The sequence below is a fragment of the Prunus mume genome, linkage group LG4 (assembly GCF_029339155.1).
Source record: "Prunus mume cultivar Tortuosa linkage group LG4, ASM2933915v1, whole genome shotgun sequence".
NCBI lineage: Eukaryota > Viridiplantae > Streptophyta > Magnoliopsida > Rosales > Rosaceae > Prunus > Prunus mume.
This window is the reverse complement of record NC_142701.1, coordinates 4,645,901-4,666,158: the sequence shown is the minus strand read 5'-3', so window position 1 is coordinate 4,666,158 and position 20,258 is coordinate 4,645,901. Positions and strand designations below refer to the sequence as shown.

At 39.6% G+C, this 20,258-nt stretch overlaps 1 protein-coding gene and 2 non-coding genes across 3 annotated transcripts; 1 reads left to right on the top strand and 2 right to left on the bottom strand.

Moving 5' to 3' along the window:
• Window positions 1-1,453: 1,453 nt before the first annotated feature.
• On the bottom strand, window positions 1,454-6,684 carry LOC103343445 (uncharacterized). Its single transcript, XM_089050386.1, has 2 exons — window positions 3,955-6,684; window positions 1,454-3,490 (listed from the first exon to the last, which is right to left on the bottom strand). The coding sequence occupies exons 1-2, from the start codon at window positions 6,682-6,684 to the stop codon at window positions 1,454-1,456; spliced, it is 4,767 nt and encodes a 1,588-aa protein (XP_088906512.1).
• On the top strand, window positions 6,200-6,306 carry LOC148917711 (small nucleolar RNA R71). The gene has a single exon (XR_016126566.1). It is a non-coding gene; the product is annotated as a small nucleolar RNA R71 (small nucleolar RNA).
• A 3,661-nt stretch (window positions 6,685-10,345) lies between the features above and the next one.
• Window positions 10,346-10,452, bottom strand: LOC148917710 (small nucleolar RNA R71). The gene has a single exon (XR_016126556.1). It is a non-coding gene; the product is annotated as a small nucleolar RNA R71 (small nucleolar RNA).
• Between the last annotated feature and the right edge of the window lie 9,806 nt (window positions 10,453-20,258).

Below are 20,258 nucleotides of genomic sequence, written 5' to 3'. Positions count from 1 at the left end.
CATTCAAACCACTAGTCTGCCACTTGAAAGAATCATATCATAAAGTGTAAAAATAATTACTCCATGTCCCATGACTTCAAAGATACCATACTCAAATGCCAAAGATAGAAATCGCCTCAACTCTAGTCCTCACAGATATCACTCAAATTTTCACTCAGATCCTAAGGCACGGTCTCTCCTCAAACATATGTGAGTGAAGTTATGTAAAAGGAAATCAAAATCCTCACATATGAAATATGAAATAAAAGCACAATTTCTGGACAGATCTCATGAAGGGAATCAAACACTAAGAATATGGATAGCACACATACTTAGCATCACTCATGAATACATCCTCAAAGATCAGCTAGGTCTTTCACAAGGTTTGTAATGTTAAGGCTTAGGTCAGGGGCTATGAAAGAAAGGATAGGAAATACTAAAGCTTGGGACATACCAAAGTGTCTTCCTTGTGAAAGCAGCAAGCTCTCCTCTTGAATTGATCTTTGTTGTTTGTTCGTGGCATCCAGGATTCGTGCGATAATGGAAGGATTTAGAAATTACATCCTCTTTGATTTTTTTCCTTTTCTTTTCTAAAACTTTGTTTCTTTTTTCTTTCTTTTTTCTACAATTCCAGCACACATACCTCGGTACACACCACTTTCTTTATGTAGAGCTCGAATTATCTTTGTCTTCATCACTTTGGTATTCCCCAAACTATAGGGTATAACTGTAATGGGCTAAATATCTCATATTGAGATAAAAGGATATGGGGAAAAAAAATGTGAGAAAAGAAAATGGCTAAACATGATTGGCTTCAAAATGGGGTAATGGCACACACATAAAGGTAAGAAATTAGGCCTTTTGGTGGTTAAGACATGCATAGCCTAACATCATCTCAATGAGTTCATTCATGAGTGTTACCAAACACATGGTATCTGCGAAAGAGAACAATTCTTAGCGTTCAATCAAACAAAAATAATGAGATCATTTGAAATGAAGTTGAAGCAAAAAGATAGGAGTACAAACACTTTAAACCCTCTCAAAGAAGTAAATAGGCTCAAAATCACTCTCTAGGGTAGTCTCCACAATTCTTCTTCCAGAATTTGAGCATGATACTTTAACCACCATGATTCCAAGAGTAACAGCTTTGAAAAAAAATAATAATAATGATACGAACTTTTTCATGACAACACAGTAGTCCTCATTGTAAACCATAGCCCTCATATACATTCACATTAGTAAGCAAAAGCAACCTTTAACCAGAACTAGAAACAAACGAAAATCCCACACCCCCAAACCTAAACTAAGCATTGTCCTCGATGCTTAAAAAAAAAAAAATATGAATGGAATGGATGCAATGCAAATTGGCAGTGTGCATGGAATGAAATAAAATAAAAACTAAAAACTAACACAAATAAAAGGAAAGAACACAAACCCAGCTAGGTTGCCTCCTAGCAAGCGCTTTATTTAATGTCTAGGCAAGACATGGTAGTGTGTCTAAGTTGTCATAAACTCGAGAGAATCCATAACTACATAAACCTGCTCCTGTGAAACATTCTCCAAATAAGGCTTTCAAACGCTGTCCATTGACCTTAAAACGGGTCCCATTCTTGATGTTTTCTATCTCCATAGCTCCATGGGGAAATACTTGAAGCACTTTGAATGGTCCAACCCATCTAGACTTCAATTTACCTGGAAAAAGTCGCAAACGTGAGTCATACAAAAGTACTTTCATACCTGGTTGAAACTCCTTCCTAAGAATTGCTTTGTCATGGTAGAGCTTGGTTCGTTCTTTGTAGATCCTTGCATTCTCATATGATTCATTTCTGAGCTCTTCCAACTCATTGAGTTGGAGCTTCCTCACTGTACCAGCTTCTTTGAGATCAAAATTGAACTTCTTTATGGCCCAATATGCACGGTGCTCAAGCTCCATTGGCAAATGACATGCCTTTCCAAACACCAGTCGATAAGGGCTCATTCCAATTGGGGTCTTGTACGCTGTGCGATACGCCCAAAGTGCATCATTCAACCTTAGTGACCAATCCTTCCTTGTAGGGCTGACGGTTTTCATCAAGATGTTCTTTATTTCTCTATTGCTGATTTCCACTTGTCCAGAGGTTTGAGGATGGTATGGAGTTGCCACTTTATGTGTGATGTTGTACTTCTTCATCAATGCCTCAAAAGGTTTGTTGCAGAAGTGACTGCCACCATCGCTAATGATAGCTCTCGGAGTTCCAAACCTAGTGAAAATCATATCTTTGAGAAAATTCAAAACAACTTTATGATCATTAGTTCTTGTAGCTGTTGCCTCAACCCATTTTGATACATAATCTACTGCCACTAGTATGTATATGTATCCAAAAGAAGATGGGAATGGTCCCATGAAGTCAATTCCCCATACATCGAACAGCTCTACCACTAAAATGTTGTTTAATGGCATTTCATTCCTGCGACTGATGCTCCCCATTTTCTGACACCTATCACACTTAGAGCAAAAGTCAAAAGCATCTTTAAACAATGTAGGCCAAAAGAAACCAGATTGTAAAACCTTTAAAGCTGTCTTTTTGGCACTGAAATGACCTCCGCATGCCAATGCATGACTGAATGTTAGTATGCTTTGCTGCTCACTCTCTGGAACACATCTTCGAATGATTTGGTCAGGGCAATACTTGAACAAATAGGGCTCATCCCACATGTAGTGTTTCACCATTGAAAAGAACTTCTTTCTCTCCTGAAAAGTCAAATCATCTCTAATTACACTAGAAGCAAGATAATTGACAAAATCAGCATACCATGGCTCTTTATCTTGGATGACAAAGAGTTTTTCATCTGGGAATGATTCGTTGAGAGGCAAAATTTGTCCATCTCCATGGTTTTCATCAACAAGGCGCGACAAGTGATCAGCAACAACATTTTCACTCCCTTTCTTGTCTCGAATTTCTAGGTCAAACTCTTGTAACAAGAGTATCCATCTGATCAAACGTGGTTTAGCATCTTTCTTGGTCAACAAAAACCTAAGAGCTGCATGATCAGAGTAAACAATAACTTTAGAGCCAACAAGATATGAACGAAATTTCTCTAAAGCGAAAACAACAGCAAGCAACTCCTTCTCAGTTGTAGAGTAATTGAGTTGAGCATCGTTTAATGTCCGACTTGCATAGTAGATTACGTGTGGCAGCTTATTTACTCTTTGACCTAAAACAGCACCAATAGCATAGTCAGAGGCGTCACACATTAGCTCAAAAGGCAAAGACCAATCTGGGGCCATAATGATAGGAGCAGAGGTTAGTTCACGTTTCAAGGTATTAAATGCATTCATACAATCTTTATCAAAGTGAAATACAACATCTTTGGCCAAAAGATTGCACAATGGATGAGTGATCTTGGAAAAATCCTTAATGAAACGACGATAAAAACCAGCATGTCCTAGAAAGCTTCTCACTCCCTTCACTGAAGTAGGGGCTGCCATATTTGAGATGATGTCAATTTTTGCTTTGTCAACTTCAATACCCTTGCTGGATATTACATGTCCCAACACAACACCTTGTTTCACCATAAATTGACACTTTTCCCAATTGAGAATCAAATTTGTTTCCTGACATCTTTGAAGCACTGGAGAGAGATGGTTAAGACAAGTATCAAAAGAAGAACCAAAACTGAAAAATCGTCCATGAATACCTCAATAAATCTCTCAATCATATCTGAAAAGATTGCCAGCATACATCGTTGGAATGTTGCTGGGGCATTGCAAAGGCCAAACGGCATCCTCCTATATGCAAAAGTGCCAAAAGGACAGGTGAATGTAGTCTTCTCTTGATCTTCTGGAGCAATCGCAATTTGATTATAACCTGAATATCCATCAAGAAAACAATAATATGCGTGACCAGCTAATCGCTCAAGCATTTGATCAATAAAAGGCATAGGAAAATAATCTTTTCTAGTGTACGAATTCAACTTCCTGTAATCGGTGCAAACACGCCAACTAGCTGCAGGTCTCATTTGAACAAGCACTTTATGCTCATTTTTTACCACTGTGATTCCAATCCTCTTAGGCACTACGTGAACAGCGCTGACCCATTTGCTATCTGAAATCGGGTATATGATACCCACATCTAGCAACTTCAATACTTCAGCTCTCACTACTTCCTTCATGTGTGGATTGAGCCTTCTTTGTGGTTCACGAGTTGGTTTCGCTCCCTCCTCCAATAAAATACGATGCATGCACATGGTAGGGCTTATTCCCTTGATATCTGCAATAGACCAACCAATGGCTGATTTGAACTCTTTTAGCACCCTAATTAGCTTCTCTTCTTCCAAAGGGGTGAGGTCAGATGCTATGATAACTGGGAGAGTTTCAAACTCAGCTAGGTAAGCATATTTTAGATGTGATGGAAGTGGTTTAAGCTCAAGTTTTGGAGGTTTAACAACAGAAGGGGTCAGATGTGTGGCAGATGGTCCTAATGGCTCTATAAGAGGTGAAAAAGTGGAAGGATATGGTTTTAATGCTTCCAAGGCTGCCACCATCTCCATGAGCACTTCTTCATCAAAGTCATCTTGAGATTGACTCAAAACATATTGTAATGGATCATTGGATTGTGCCAGCAAAAACTTAGAGAAAACAAGTGAATCAAGCACATCAATCGAACAACAATCAAGTGAACTAGAAGGGTGAGAAAGAGATTCAAACACTTTGAATTGTACAGTTTCTCCTAGCACAGTCATGGTGAGGAGACCATTTTGCACATCTATGATAGTCTTTGCCGTGGCCATAAAGGGTCTCCCAAGCAAAATAGGTAACTCAAGATCCTGTATAGGAGCCTCTTCCATGTCCAACACTACAAAATCAGCAGGCAAAATTAGTTTGTCAACTTGAACTAAGATATCTTCCACTATACCTCTTGGATATTTCACTGATCGATCGGCAAGTTGCAATGAAATAGTTGTTGCCTTCAAACCCCCCAAACCTAATTGAAGGTACACTGAATAGGGCATTAAATTGATGCTCGCCCCCAAGTCAAGCATAGCCTTTTCAACTAGCGTGTCTCCAATGGTGATATTGATAGAAAAACTGCCCGGATCCTTGAGTTTTGGTGGGAGCTTTCTTTGAAGCACAGCACTCACATTTTCAGACACCATCACCTTTTCATTAGGTCCATACTTCCTCTTATAAGTGTTTAGCTCCTTGAAAAATTTCCCATATGCTGGCATATTCCTAATGACATCAAGCAAAGGTAAATTAACATTCACTTTACTTAAAATATCAAAAATTTCTTTAAATGACTTCTCCTGCTTGCTTTTGGCAAGTCTTCCAGGAAATGGGATTGGAGGAGTGTAAGGTTTTTCAGCCTTGTGAAAATTTGGAGCTTCATACGAAGAAGTGGCATTGCTTGGATCTTCATTCGGTTTCTCATGCTCTTCTTGAGTGGGGCCTGCATTCACATGATCAGATTCATTAGTAACTTCATTGCCAACTCTATTATCAATAACCTTACCACTTCTAAGTGTTATGACCGCTTTGGCCTGCTCTTGGTTCCTTTGAAGTATCACCGGTTGGCTTGGAAATTTCCCGGGTTCTCTTTGACTCAAAGCATCAGCAATCTGACCTAATTGTGTCTCCATTTTGGTTAGAGCAGCTGAATGTTGTTGGAGAGTACTATTGGTAGTTTGCTGGAATTGAACGGTGTTCTGAGCTAGCATTTTGACAGTATCTTCAAGTGTAGTGGCAGGCTTTGGTTGGAAATTTTGAAATTGATTGTTATTCTTCCATGAGAGATTGGGATGATCTCTCCAACCAGGGTTATATGTATTAGAGAATGGGTCATTCCTCGGCCTCTGATTGTAAGAATTCATGAGATTCACTTGCTCTTGAACGAATTCGGGATAAGCCTCACTAGCTGAGCATTGATAAGTAGGATGACCTGGTATGTTGCAAATGGCACACACCTCAGCTATCTTAGGCGCCATATTGAGCACGGAATCGAGCTTCTTTTCCAAACTAGCCACCTGCAAAGCAAGATCATTATTAGAACTCATTTCATACATTCCAACTCGTTTACCTCTTGTATCTTTGTGTTGAGCATTAGATCCCAACATCTCATAAATGTTATATGACTCTTGCGCATTCTTCTTCTTCAAAGCTCCACCAGCTGCATTATCCACAGTTGATTGACATGTTTGGGTTAGTCCATCATAAAAAATTTGCATTTGTAAGTAAAGAGGTAACCCATGATGTGGACATTGCAGCAACAGGCCTTTGAAACGCTCCCAACATTCATTGAAAGGTTCTCCATCATCTTGTTTAAAGTTAAAGATTTGCCCTCTCAACGTAGCTGTCTTTTGAGTTGAGAAAAACTTCTCCAGAAACTTCTTAGCTACGGCATCCCAAGTGGTGAGCGAACCAGGTGCTAAAGTCATTAGCCAATTCTTTGCTCTATCTTTCAATGTATAAGGAAAAACCCTCATCCTCAGATTTGCTTCACTCACTCCCTGCAAAGGTAAACCACTCACAACATTGTAGAATTCCTTAATATGGGATAATGGATCTTCGTTAGGTAAACCATAAAAAGAAGGAAGCATGTGAAAATGAGAAGATTTGAGTTCATAATTTCTAGCTTCAGTAGGCAGCAAGATGCACGAAGGTGAATTTGGTATAACCGGTTGAGCATAATCTTCCAAAGCTCGGTTGTCATCGTTATTGCCAGCCATCTCTTCTTCTCCGTCAGAATTAGAGTTATCGAAGGAATCTACACTCGCTGGGCTAGAAGAACTATTGTCCTCTTCTATGCACGTCTAGTCTGGGCACTAGTTGATACAGAATTCTCAAAAGTGTTGCTCTTTAACCGTTCAAGTCTTTGGCCTATTTCAGCAAGTGTATCTGACATATACTACCTGAAAAACAAAAATAAAACGAAATTAGGGTTTGAGAACAAGCAATCACAGAGGACTGAAATCAGTCCCCGGCAACGGCGCCAAAATTTTGTTGTGTTCCTTCCAAGTGCCAATATATGGTTAGTATAATGGTACAAGTAAGGGTGTCGAACCACAGGGACCGATTGGACCTCTATAAATTACTAGTTTTGAAAGAACCCTAACTAAAAGTGAAAGTGACAAATTGAGAGTAGTTTGTGTTGTAAATGAAAGATAACTTAAAATGCAAGACGAATGTAGCAGCGAATGAGATATTGATGTAAGAAGAATAGGGATGAGACCAGGGATTTCGAATTCACCATTGCAAAACCAATTCCATGTTTATAAAATTAAACCGTATTCAACTACCAACCTGTTTCCAGAGTTGGTTTTACATATATATGATCAGCCATATGATGTGTGGTTTTGATCAAATTCTCCTAATATGCAACCTAATTGGGATGTTCAACTTTGGTTCCAAGTTAAGAGTCATTACCATGCAAGAAAACGTTAAAGAACCAAAGAAAACACATGGCAGGATGTTTGCATAGCATTCTCTTCATTCATTCACATGTCTACCAAGATTAAGCATGATGTTTACAATAACCTTGACTAGATAATCTGTGAGGCAACCCTAATGGTGATCAAACATTAAAATTGACAAACAAATTTAACAATAGATTCAGTGAATGAAACAAGAAACAGATTGATGAACTGAATACTTTAACTTAGAAACATGGATCAATGTTGCAAGGCTACATCGAAATCCCTAGCTATGAATTTAGTTACACATCATGTTCACAAAGATTAAAACGAAAATAAACAACATGAGTGAAAATAAATTCATGAGAGGAAACCCTTGAACCAATTCTGATGTTGAACTTCTCCAAGAACAGCCTCCTGCGATGAGTCTTGATGGTGGAAATATATGGGCGGCTAGGGTTTAAGTGTGTGTGAAAGGGGAGAATAACAAAAAGAAGGATGTCTAGGGTTGTGAAATTCGTCCAAAATAAATAGTGATCAGTTCACAATTGCATATCATTTTGTACCCTTCTAACTTATGATTTGGTTATGTTATTGAGTCAAACGTGTGCTTTTAATCCCTTTTCTGTTTATCATTCAGTTCATTGAGCCTTAGGTAGTAATGGTGCCTTTGGATAAGAAAAGATGCAAAATGGTGCAAAAACGAGCAGACTGGGTTGGCAACTCATTTCGGCCTTAACGTCTTTCTCCCAACTTTGATTGGCCCATGTAATATGTGCTTGGAAAGATGAGAGTCTGAACTTCAAGATGGACAACTCAAATGTATCAATTGATTAAGTCAACCCCAATCCGTGAGCCCATCAAAATGCACACCATGCTCAGGAATGCAACTGCTAGCTGTTGAGCCATGTGCTGACAAGACAGCATGGAAACTCAGAAGGCATGGGCAGCTGACATTCCAAGAGGCATGGGCAGCTGACATTCCTAGAGGCATGGGCTACACATCAAATCAGCAGCATGGGAACCTAATGGGCAGCTCAGACAAATGGGAACAGCTAGGAATGGGTGTGCTTCACCAGCCAAAGGGGGAGCACGAATTTGCACTCTATAAATAGAGTGATGCACACTCATTGAAGGAGTCACTCCATTCAGCCTAAAATTCACTTCAGCCATCCTCTAACACTCCCATCCTTCCCCAAACACTCCATTCAGTCCCAAATCACCAAAACAGCTCCAACAAGCCTTCCTTCCATTTCCCTACGAATTTCCTCTTTCTCTGCCATCACCACTCACCCAAACTCATCCCAAATCACCTCTTTAGTTGCCATACTCTAGATGTGAGAAAGCTCTTGGAGCAGCATTAGGTGTGGAGAAGCACTTGGAGAAGCCTTGGACACCACAAGTAACTTCAGAAATGGGTTTTTCCACTCTTATTACATTCATTATGTTTTCTCATTTCTGTTTAAGTTTCATTTCCATTATGAGTAGCTAAATTCATAACTAGGACTTCGATGTAACCTAACATGAATATTCTGGGTTTATAAGTTGAAGTTTTGAGTTTCAAGTTTATTCATGATTCATGTTCTTATTCATTATGCTTATCAGTTAATATGCTTGTTTGGATGATTGATCACCATTAGAACTTGTATATTAGCTATCTTGGTTTGAATCAAGTAGACACCATGCTTTGATTCGAATTGAACTATGAATAAGAAAAGTATGTATGGACATTCGACAACAGGGATTAGATACATGCTTGGTTGTTTAAATTGTTCTTCTATGCTTAATGAGTTCCTAATGCTTAATTTAGGTTAGACAACAAATGATCAAGTTAGGGAATTAGGAACACAAGGTTAGGACCAGACACCATGGCCTAATCACACTTTAGCTAGAATCAATCTTTGAATCCGAATTAGACTTGTCACTTGACTCCTTATAACCTAAAATTGAATTGTTATGGCGAATCAGAATGCCCTAGTCTCCCAATCTGTTTTCCAGCCCACAAAAACACTCTTTGTTACATTTGCTCACTTTGCTTTTGTTTGAAATTTCGTTTTGCCTCATTTGTTCAACAATTACAATCACTTTTGGTTTAAATTCTATTTTAGACTCAACCTCCTACTTTCTTGAATTTGGTAATCTAAGTACATAACTAATTTTAACTTCTCAGTCCTCGTGGGTACGACCTCGTACTTGTCTTGCTATATTACTAATTGGCCCGTACAATTGCGAGTTAACATTTTAACAACAAATTTTGGCGCCGTTGCCGGGGATTGAATGATAGTGCTTCCCTGGTTATGTGCCCAAGGTTACCCTATTCTTTTAGTAGTACTAATTAACTCAAGTTATTTTCTGTTTCAGGTAGTTTATGTCTAGAAATCCCTTACTTGAGCAAGTGAGGTCTTCATTCCAACGTTCGAGATCTTTGAATACAGGACCATCTTTGCAACCAAACCGTGTGATCTCTGAAATTCAGAATCGTCTAGAAAGAGAGTTGGCAACTGCGAAAGAGCAAGCCATTGCCACATTTGAAGGTCTTGCTATCCACACTGACCTCCCAGGTTCTTCACCTTCAAATACGGAGTCAAGTTCAGACCAAGAAGAAGAAGAGATGGCTGCCAATGAGTTCATGGGAGACCTTGATATCCCAACAATTCCAGCATCCCCTTCAAGCATCTTGCTGCCCACCGCAGCTCGAAACTATGAGCTTAAATCTTCTCATCTTAATATGTTGCCTTCCTTTTATGGTTTACCTAATGAAGATCCATTAACCCATATAAAGGATATTTTTAATGCTGTAAGCTCTTTTCCCTTGACAGGTGTGACGGAAGATCAACTTCGAATGAGAGTGTTTCCTTACACTTTGAAAGATAAGGCAAAATATTGGTTGAATTCTTTGAAGCCTGGTTCACTCACGACTTGGGGAGCCATTCAAAAGAAGTTCTTGGAGAAATACTTCTCCACGCAAAAAACCGACATGCTTAGGGACAAGATCTTACCATTTGCACAACAAGATGAAGAGTCATTTTGTGAAGCATGGGAGAGATTCAATGGGCTGCTCAATCAATGTCCTCATCATGGGATTCCATTGAAGCTTCAGATGCGTATGTTTTATAAAGGACTAACCCCCTCTAGCCATAATATTGTCACTAATTTTGCAGGTGGTTCTTATAAGACTAAGACTCCCGAAGAAACATATGAACTCTTTGAGAGATAGCAATGGAGACCCAACACACCGATACAAGAGGTAAGCGTATTGCTAGTGGTCTAATGATTCTTCCAGTGTGCAGATTTCCAAATTGGAACAAAAGCTAGATGCCCTCCTTGCATTGAACTCAAGAATCCCTTCAAAGGAAGTGTGTAGCATCTGTGAAACTCATGATCATCCTACCATTTCTTGTCCCCTTGGGGCTGCATATCCAGAATTTGTGCAAGAGCAAGCTAAGTTGGTGAATTCCTACAACCGAGGTCCAATAAATGATCCATATTCTCAAAGTTATAATCCAGGTTGGAGGAATCATCCAAACTTTTCATGGAGGAATACACAGAATCAAGCGAATCCCCCTTCACTCCAAAGGCCACAACAATCATCATCGTTGGAGGATATAGTGAAGCAAATGGCAATCAACCAATCCAATTTCCAGCAAACTACACAAGCTGCCATCTCCAAGTTGGAAGTCCAATTAGGCCAGATAGCTACTGAAATAGCTCAAAGAGAACCTGGGAAATGGCCAAGCCAAACCGTGATCAATCCAAAAAACCAAGAAGCCAAGGCCGTTCATGTGCTCAGATCAGGTAAGATTGTTGATAACAAACTTGGTTCTGATCTATCAAAGGATGTTGTGGTTGTAGAGGATGAAGATGAAGAGAAACCACAGCTATGGAAGGAGAACAACCCAAAACGTCCCAATCTGCTCCTAAGGCCAAATCTGATTCTCAGGAACCCAATCCATTTCAATTGCATAAAAGAGATGACAAATTTGTGCCATCACATCTTCATCAAGATAGATACATCCCACCTCCTCCATATATTCCACCGATTCCATTTCCAGGCCGTTTGAAGAAAGCGAATCAAGATAAGGCTTTTAAAGAGATTTATGATATTTTGAGTAAAGTTAATATCAATTTGCCATTGCTTGATGTTGTTAAACAGATTCCTGCATATGGAAAGTTCATCAAGCACTTGATGACTCACAAGCTCAATTTTGCTCCAAGTGAAGAAGTAAAGCTCAACAAGAATGTGAGTGCTGTGTTGCAAAGGAAGCTTCCACCAAAACTAGAAGATCCTGGCAGCTTTGACATTCCCATTAACATTGGAGATAAGACGGTTGGAAGAGCCATGTTGGACTTGGGAGCAAGCATCAATGTAATGCCATATTCAGTTTATCAGGAGCTTGGCTTAGAAGGGATAAAGAAAACCTCAATTCGTCTTGAACTAGCTGATCATTCTATCAAATATCCTAAAGGTATTGTAGAAGATATTTTAGTTCAAGTTAATACACTCATTCTTCCGGCTGATTTTGTAGTTATGGATATGGAGGATAACCCATATGGAGACCGTGTTGATCCCATTCTCCTCGGGCGACCATTCATGGCCACTGCAGACACAATCATCAAAGTGAAAGATGGCACCCTCTCCATGACTGTTTTGGGTGAAACTGTTGAATTTAAAGTGTTTGATGCTCTCTCTCAACCTTCTATCACTCTTGATACTTGTTTTTCAATTGATGTTGTGGATCATGAGGTTTCTTCTAAAATTGTGCAGAAAAAGTCTAATGATGCTCTAGAAGCGGTCCTAACACAAGAAGAGGAAGATCTCTATGAATCAGAGTTCCAAGAAGTGATGGCTGCCTTAGAAGTGTTTCAGCCATACCCACCATCCTTTAGGCCACCACTCGAGCCTCTTGAACCATCCTCCACAAAATTGGAGCCATCCATTATTACCCCACCAAAGCTAGAACTTAAACCTCTACCCAATCATCTTAAACATACTTATTTGGGTGCTAATGAAACTCTCCCTGTTATAATTGCTGCAGGTCTCACCTCACATGAAGAGGACAGCTTAATTGAAGTTCTGAAAGAGCATAAAACAGCCCTTGGATGGACCATAGCAGACATCAAAGGAATTAGTCCAAGCATGTGCATGCACCGAATTTTAATGGAAGAAGACAGCAAACCATCTCGTGATGCACAAAGAAGGCTAAATCCCAACATGAAAGAGGTGGTTAGGGCTGAAGTTTTAAAGCTACTTGATGTGGGAATCATCTACCAATTTCAGATTCTAAGTGGGTGAGTCCTGTGCAAGTTGTTCCTAAGAAGTCCGGAATCACCGTTGTAAAGAATGAGAAGAATGAGCTAGTTCCAACACGAACTATCACCGGTTGGAGAGTTTGCATTGATTACAGGAAGTTGAACACATCCACAAGAAAAGATCATTTTCCCTTGCCTTTCATTGATCAAATGCTTGACCGTTTATCTGGCCATGCTTACTACTGTTTTCTTGATGGATTTTCAGGTTATAATCAAATTCCCATTGCTCCGGAAGACCAGGAGAAAACCACGTTCACATGCCCATTCGGTACATTTGCTTATAGAAGGATGCCATTTGGTTTGTGCAATGCTCCAGCAACTTTCCAAAGATGCATGATGGCAATCTTTTCTGATATGGTGGAACGATTCATGGAGGTATTTATGGATGATTTTTCAGTTTTTGGTTCATCTTTTGATGATTGTCTTCACCACTTGTCTCTAGTGCTTAAAAGATGTCAGGAAACAAATCTGATTTTGAATTGGGAGAAGTGTCACTTCATGGTAAGACAAGGAATTGTGCTAGGCCATGTTGTTTCAAGCAAGGGAATTGAAGTGGACAAAGCCAAGATAAATATCATCTCAAATCTACCACCCCCTTCCTCTGTTAAAAGAGTTAGAAGCTTTTTGGGCCATGCCGGATTCTATAGAAGGTTCATCAAAAAATTTCGAGCATTTCAAGACCATTGTGTAATCTCCTTACTAAGGATGCTGTTTTTGAGTTTGATGAAACTTGCATGGAAGCTTTTACGACCTTGAAGAAAGAGCTAACTTCAGCCCCTATTATCATAGCTCCAGATTGGTCTTTACCATTTGAAATAATGTGTGATGCCTCTGACTTTGCTATTGGTGCAGTTCTAGGTCAAAAGAAGAACAAGCTTCCCATGTGATTCATTATGCGAGCCGGACCTTGAATGATGCCCAACTCAATTACTCCACAACAGAGAAGGAGTTGCTTGCTGTGGTTTTTGCTTTAGAAAAATTTCGTTCTTACCTTGTTGGTTCTAAAGTAATTGTTTATTCTGACCATGCTGCTCTTAGATACTTGCTCACAAGAAGGACGCCAAACCACGCTTGATCAGATGGATTCTCTTGCTACAAGAGTTCGATTTGGAGATTCGAGACAAGAAGGATGTGAAAATGTGGTGGCTGACCATTTGAGCAGAATTGTGATTGAAGAGCAAGGAGAAGCTGTACTACCCTTGAATGAGACTTTCTCAGATGAACAGCTATTTGTTGCCCAAGTCAAAGAGCCATGGTATGCTGATTTTGTTAATTATCTTGCTTGTGGTGTTCTTAGAAATGATCTAACTTATCAGGACAAAAAGAAGTTCTTTTCCATGGTGAAACATTATGTCTGCAGGATGAACCTTTCTTATTCAAGCATCGCCCAGATCAACTCATTAGAAGATGTGTTCAGAAGAAGAACAAGAAAGCATCCTTAGGCATAGCCACGAATTGGCTTGTGGAGGCCACTTTGGAACTAAGAAAACAGCACTTAAAATTTTGCAATCAGGTTTCTTTTGGCCTACTCTATTCAAAGATGCATTTAATTTTTGTGTAAGTGTGATAGGTGTCAAAGGATGGGAAACATAAGCCTTGAGGCAAATGCCATTGAAGAACATACTCTTTGTGGAACTCTTCGATGTATGGGGTATTGATGTCATGGGACCATTCCCGTCTTCCTTTGGTTATACCTACATACTTGTTGCTGTTGATTATGTGTCTAAATGGGTGGAAGCCATAGCCACCAAAACCAATGATCATAAGGTGGTGCTGAAGTTCTTAAGGGACAATATTTTCACAAGGTTTGGTACTCCAAGGGCTGTCATTAGTGATGGAGGCAGCCACTTCTGCAACAAACCATTTGAAGCACTCATGAAGAAGTACAACATCACCCACCGAGTCTCTACACCATATCATCCTCAAACTTCTGGTCAAGTAGAAATAAGCAACAGAGAAATTAAGCAGATCCTAGAGAAGGTAGTGAATAGTACAAGGAAAGATTGGGCTGCCAAGCTCAATGATGCATTATGGGCTTATAGGACTGCATATAAGACTCCCATCGGAATGAGCCCTTATCGTCTTGTGTTTGGGAAAGCCTGTCACTTGCCAATGGAGCTTGAACACAATGCTTTTTGGGCCATCAAGAAGTTGAATTTTGATCTGGACAAGGCCGGCCATGTTAGAAAGTTTCAGCTCAATGAATTGGAAGAAATTAGACATGAGTCCTATGAGAATGCAAGGCTTTACAAAGAACGAACCAAGAGTTACCATGACAGGAACATTCAACGGAAAGAGTTCACCAAAGGTATGTCAGTTCTTTTGTTTAACTCACGTTTGCGTCTCTTTCCAGGAAAATTGAAGTCTAGGTGGCTTGGCCCATTCACCGTGGTCAATGTTTCTCCCTATGGAGCTGTGGAGATTCAAAACCCTAAAGATGGCTCGACTTTCAAAGTAAATGGACAACGTTTAAAGCCATTCTATGAGGGAGTGTCAGTTGGAATTCAAACTGGTCATGTGGTGGATCATCTTCCATTCGTACAATCAAGTTAGCTAATCGCATAATGTCTTGCCAAGACATTAACTAAGGCGCTTCTTGGGAGGCAACCCATGTGTTGAAGAATAAGGTGCTTGGTAGCGGTCGACCTAATCGCATCAAGAGGGAGTTTCTCTAATCCTTGGTCTTAAACTTTCCCCTTATTATTTACATGTTCTCACTCATCTTTGTTATGCTTTAACATTGAGGACAATGTTCAATTCAGGTCTGGGGGGGAGGTTTTCAATTTTTGTTCATTTGTGTTTACAATTTTTGTCCGCTTGTCATTTTTTTTTTTTTTTGTTTTGAATTTTTTTGAATTTCATACAATCAATGCTATGGAGCTGCCATTGAGATTTTCATATCAGAAATTTTACACTTCACAAAGCTTTTGCTCTTAGAATTCTGGTGGCTAAGGTACCATGCTCAGATTCTTGAAGGAGAATAGTGGAGACTACCCTAGTGAGCTATTTCGAGCCTAATTGCATTCTTGAGAGGGTTTAAAGTGTTTCTATTCCTCATCTCTACTTATTTTCTTCAATTCACTCTAAATGATCTCATTGTTCCATTTTGATTGAATACTAAGGACGATTCTCTTTGCAGATATCAGGTGCGTGCTCTCATTCATGAATGAACTCATTGAAGTGATGCTAGGCTATGTGTGTATAACCATTCTCTGTGCTTTCTTTTCACCCTACCCATTCGTGTGTTCCATCAGCTCTCTTGCAGCCAAACACTTCAAGCCTTTTTCTTCTATCACCCTCATAATTCCCCTAACCTTGTATCTCAATCTGAGATATTTAACCTATTATAGCCATACCCTATAGCTTAGAAATATACCAAGGTATGCCAAGATAAAGTTTCAAGCAAGGATGTTGCTGCCACATGCCTAAATGTAAATTGGTGTGAATCTGTGCAAAGAAGTTAAAGAAGAAGTAGATCAAGTCAGCAAATAAGAAAGATAAAGAGAAAGTGTTTCGGAGAAAGTGTTTCGATTTGATCTAAATGTGAAATATAAGGTCTATGCCAGATGATGCTATGAAGTTGCAGCCATATCATTCTAAATCAATGATACCTTGCAGATCAATGAAGAATGCAACCTTGGTATGTTCTTAAGTTAATTGTGTTCTTTCCAACTCTTCCATTTCCCCTAACCTTAGCCATTCATTACAACCTTGTGAAAGACCTAGCTGATCTTTGAGGATGTATTCATGGGTGCTGGTATGTATGTGTGTATCTCTATTCTTAGTATTTGATTCCCTTCATGAGATCTAACCAAATATCCTGCTTCTATTTCATATACTCACTTATGCTTGTTTGAGAGAATAAAACCATAGGTTCTGAGTGATTGAGTGCTATATGTGAGAATTAGAGTTGAAGCATGTTCTTCTTTCAAGATTTGATTATGTTTACTTTGAAGCCGTGTGCCTTTGAGCTATAGCTTCCACTTTACACACTTATTGATCATTTATCTTGGCAACTCTCTGGTGTTGGAGGTATGATTAAAGTTTTCTTTCATTTTCAATAGTTGTTTTCAAAGTTAGTTTTCTAACCTTTTGTTTTGAAGAGTCAGTAAAGCGTTTGTGGGTATCGTTTCTGTTAAACCCTCAGGAGACACAACTCCTCCCACTAGGGATGCCTACAGGTTTAAAGGCTTGTTGCATATGCTCAATGCAATCGAGTTACCCCAGAAGTGGTTTAGTTAAACTTCTTGTTTTGTTTTTAACTTTGTTTTCTTTTGTTTTGCTCGAGGACTAGCAAAATCTAGGTCTGGGGGTATTTGATCAGTTCACAATTGCATATCATTTTGTACCCTTCTAACTTATGATTTGGTTATGTTATTGAGTCAAACGTGTGCTTTTAATCCCTTTTCTGTTTATCATTCAGTTCATTGAGCCTTAGGTAGCAATGGTGCCTTTGAATAAGAAAAGATGCAAACTGGTGCAAAAACGAGCAGATTGGGTTGGCAACTCATTTCGGCCTTAACGTCTTTCTCCCAACTTTGATTGGCCCATGTAATATGTGCTTGGAACGATGAGAGTCTGAACTTCAAGATGGATAACTCAAATGTATCAATTGATTAAGTCAACCCCAATCCGTGAGCCCATCAAAATGCACACCATGCTCAGGAATGCAACTGCTAGCTGTTGAGCCATGTGCTGACAAGACAGCATGGAAACTCAGAAGGCATGGGCAGCTGACATTCCAAGAGGCATGGGCAGCTGACATTCCTAGAGGCATGGGCTACACATCAAATCAGCAGCATGGGAACCTAATGGGCAGCTCAGACAAATGGGAACAGCTAGGAATGGGTGTGCTTCACCAGCCAAAGGGGGAGCACGAATTTGCACTCTATAAATAGAGTGATGCACACTCATTCAAAGAAATGTCACTCCATTCAGCCTAAAATTCACTTCAGCCATCCTCTAACACTCCCATCCTTCCCCAAACACTCCATTCAGTCCCAAATCACCAAAACAGCTCCAACAAGCCTTCCTTCCATTTCCCTACGAATTTCCTCTTTCTCTGCCATCACCACTCACCCAAACTCATCCCAAATCACCTCTTTAGTTGCCATACTCTAGATGTGAGAAAGCTCTTGGAGCAGCATTAGGTGTGGAGAAGCACTTGGAGAAGCCTTGGACACCACAACTAACTTCAGAAATGGGTTTTTCCACTCTTATTACATTCATTATGTTTTCTCATTTCTGTTTAAGTTTCATTTCCATTATGAGTAGCTAAATTCATAACTAGGACTTCGATGTAACCTAACATGAATATTCTGGGTTTATAAGTTGAAGTTTTGAGTTAGGACCAGACACCATGGCCTAATCACACTTTAGCTAGAATCAATCTTTGAATCCGAATTAGACTTGTCACTTGACTCCTTATCACCTAGAATTGAATTGTTATGGTGAATCGAATGCCCTAGTCTCCCAATCTGTTTTCCAGCCCAGAAAAACACTCTTTGTTACATTTGCTCACTTTGCTTTTGTTTGAAATTCGTTTTGCCTCATTTGTTCAACAATTACAATCACTTTTGGTTTAAATTCTATTTTAGACTTAACCTCCTACTTTCTTGAATTTGGTAATCTAAGTACATAACTAATTTTAACTTCTCAGTCCTCGTGGGTACGACCTCGTACTTGTCTTGCTATATTACTAATTGGCCCATTACAATTGCGAGTTAACATTTAAACAAATAGGGTCTGTGAAAGTGGCTAAAAGGCAAGTTTTTATGGGGTAAAAGAGGCTGTCAGATATTCCAAAGAGATCCTAATAAATCAGCCTTTATTTTGCACGTTTTTGCCTTATTTGGCACCTCCAAATCAGGCTAGAAATCCCCATTACTTTCCCATTCCGCTCTTAGTCTTTAAACAAGCCAGGTTCACTTTGGATCTTTATTTGGACTTCAAAACAGGTCACGAAATTTCTTTCCACGTTTGAATAGTGGCCAGCTCCAAAAATGACATGTTTTGATTTCTTTTGCCTTCAACTTGATCCTAAAGTAGGTGCAACTGCATACTAACACAAAATAGGGTAAAACGCAACATGTTTAACTCAAAAACATCACAAATAGACTAGAAATGGATGGTATAAATGTATAAATATATGAGGTATCCGCAAGATACTACTTTTGGGATGATCCATATCTATTCAAGCATTGCCCGGACCAAGTAATTCGAAGGTGTGTGCCTGAAGGTGATTTTAAGAGCATTCTAGAGTTTTGTCACTCCCATGCATGCGGAGGCCATTTTGGAGCAAAGAAGACTGCCAGCAAAGTGCTACAATCAGGTTTCTTTTGGCCTACCCTTTTTAAGGATGCTTATGCTTTTGTGTTTCATGTGATAGATGCCAACGGAAGGGTAATTTAAATGCTAGAAATCAGATGCCTCTCACTAATATCTTAATCATTGATATATTTGATGTTTGGGGAATTGATTTCATGGGCCCTTTTCCTACCTCTTATGGATTTGAATATATATTAGTTGCTGTCGATTATGTTTCCAAATGGGTGGAAGCCATTGCCACTAGGACTAATGATGCTAAGGTTGTGATTGGTTTTCTCAAAGGAAATATTTTTACAAGGTTTGGCACACCTAGAGCAATCATTAGTGATGGTGGCTCCCACTTTGTTAACCAAGCTTTTGCAGCACTCTTGAAGAAATATGGAATCACGCATAAGGTGGCAACACCCTATCATCCTCAAACTAGTGGGCAGGTTGAGATAAGCAATAGGGAGATTAAGCACATACTTGAAAAGACAGTGAACACCACAAGGAAGGATTGGTCCATGCGTTTGGATGATGCACTGTGGGCTTATAGGACTGCTTATAAGACTCCTATAGGTATGTCTCCGTATAGGCTTGTTTTTGGTAAACCTTGTCACTTACCAGTGGAGCTTGAGCACAGGGCTTATTGGGCAATCAAGGCCTTCAATTTTGATATGAAAGCTGCTGGTGAGAAGAGGAGGCTTCAACTCAATGAGTTGGAGGAGTTGCGACATGAAGCGTATGAGAACGCTAAGCTTTACAAGGAGAAAACAAAGCAATATCATGACAAGAAAATTCTTAGGAAGACGTTTGAGAAAGGACATAAGGTTCTCCTATTCAATTCACGCCTTAAGCTCTTCCCAGGTAAGCTTCGTTCTCGGTGGATTGGCCCTTTTGTTATTACTAATGTGTTTGATCATGGCGCAGTGGAGATTCAAAATATTAAGGATGGCAGCACCTTCAAGGTGAACGGACATCGGTTGAAACCTTACTTTGATGCCAACTTTGATGCCAATATTGAGTCTCAAGCACTCAAGGAGCCTCCACCACTCTCTTGAAGCTCACCAGTGTTTGGACGTCCGGCTGAAGACATAAAACTTAGCGCTTCTTGGGAGGCAACCCAAGGTGACGAGGAGAAGATAGAATATGCGAGGAAGCTTGCTTGCGTCCTAATTGCCTCAAAGGGGAGTTTTTCTGAACTCTAACCTTTGGTTATGTCTTTCCCTTATCTTCTTTCCTTTCATTTATGAGGCATTGCTTTTTCTTACACT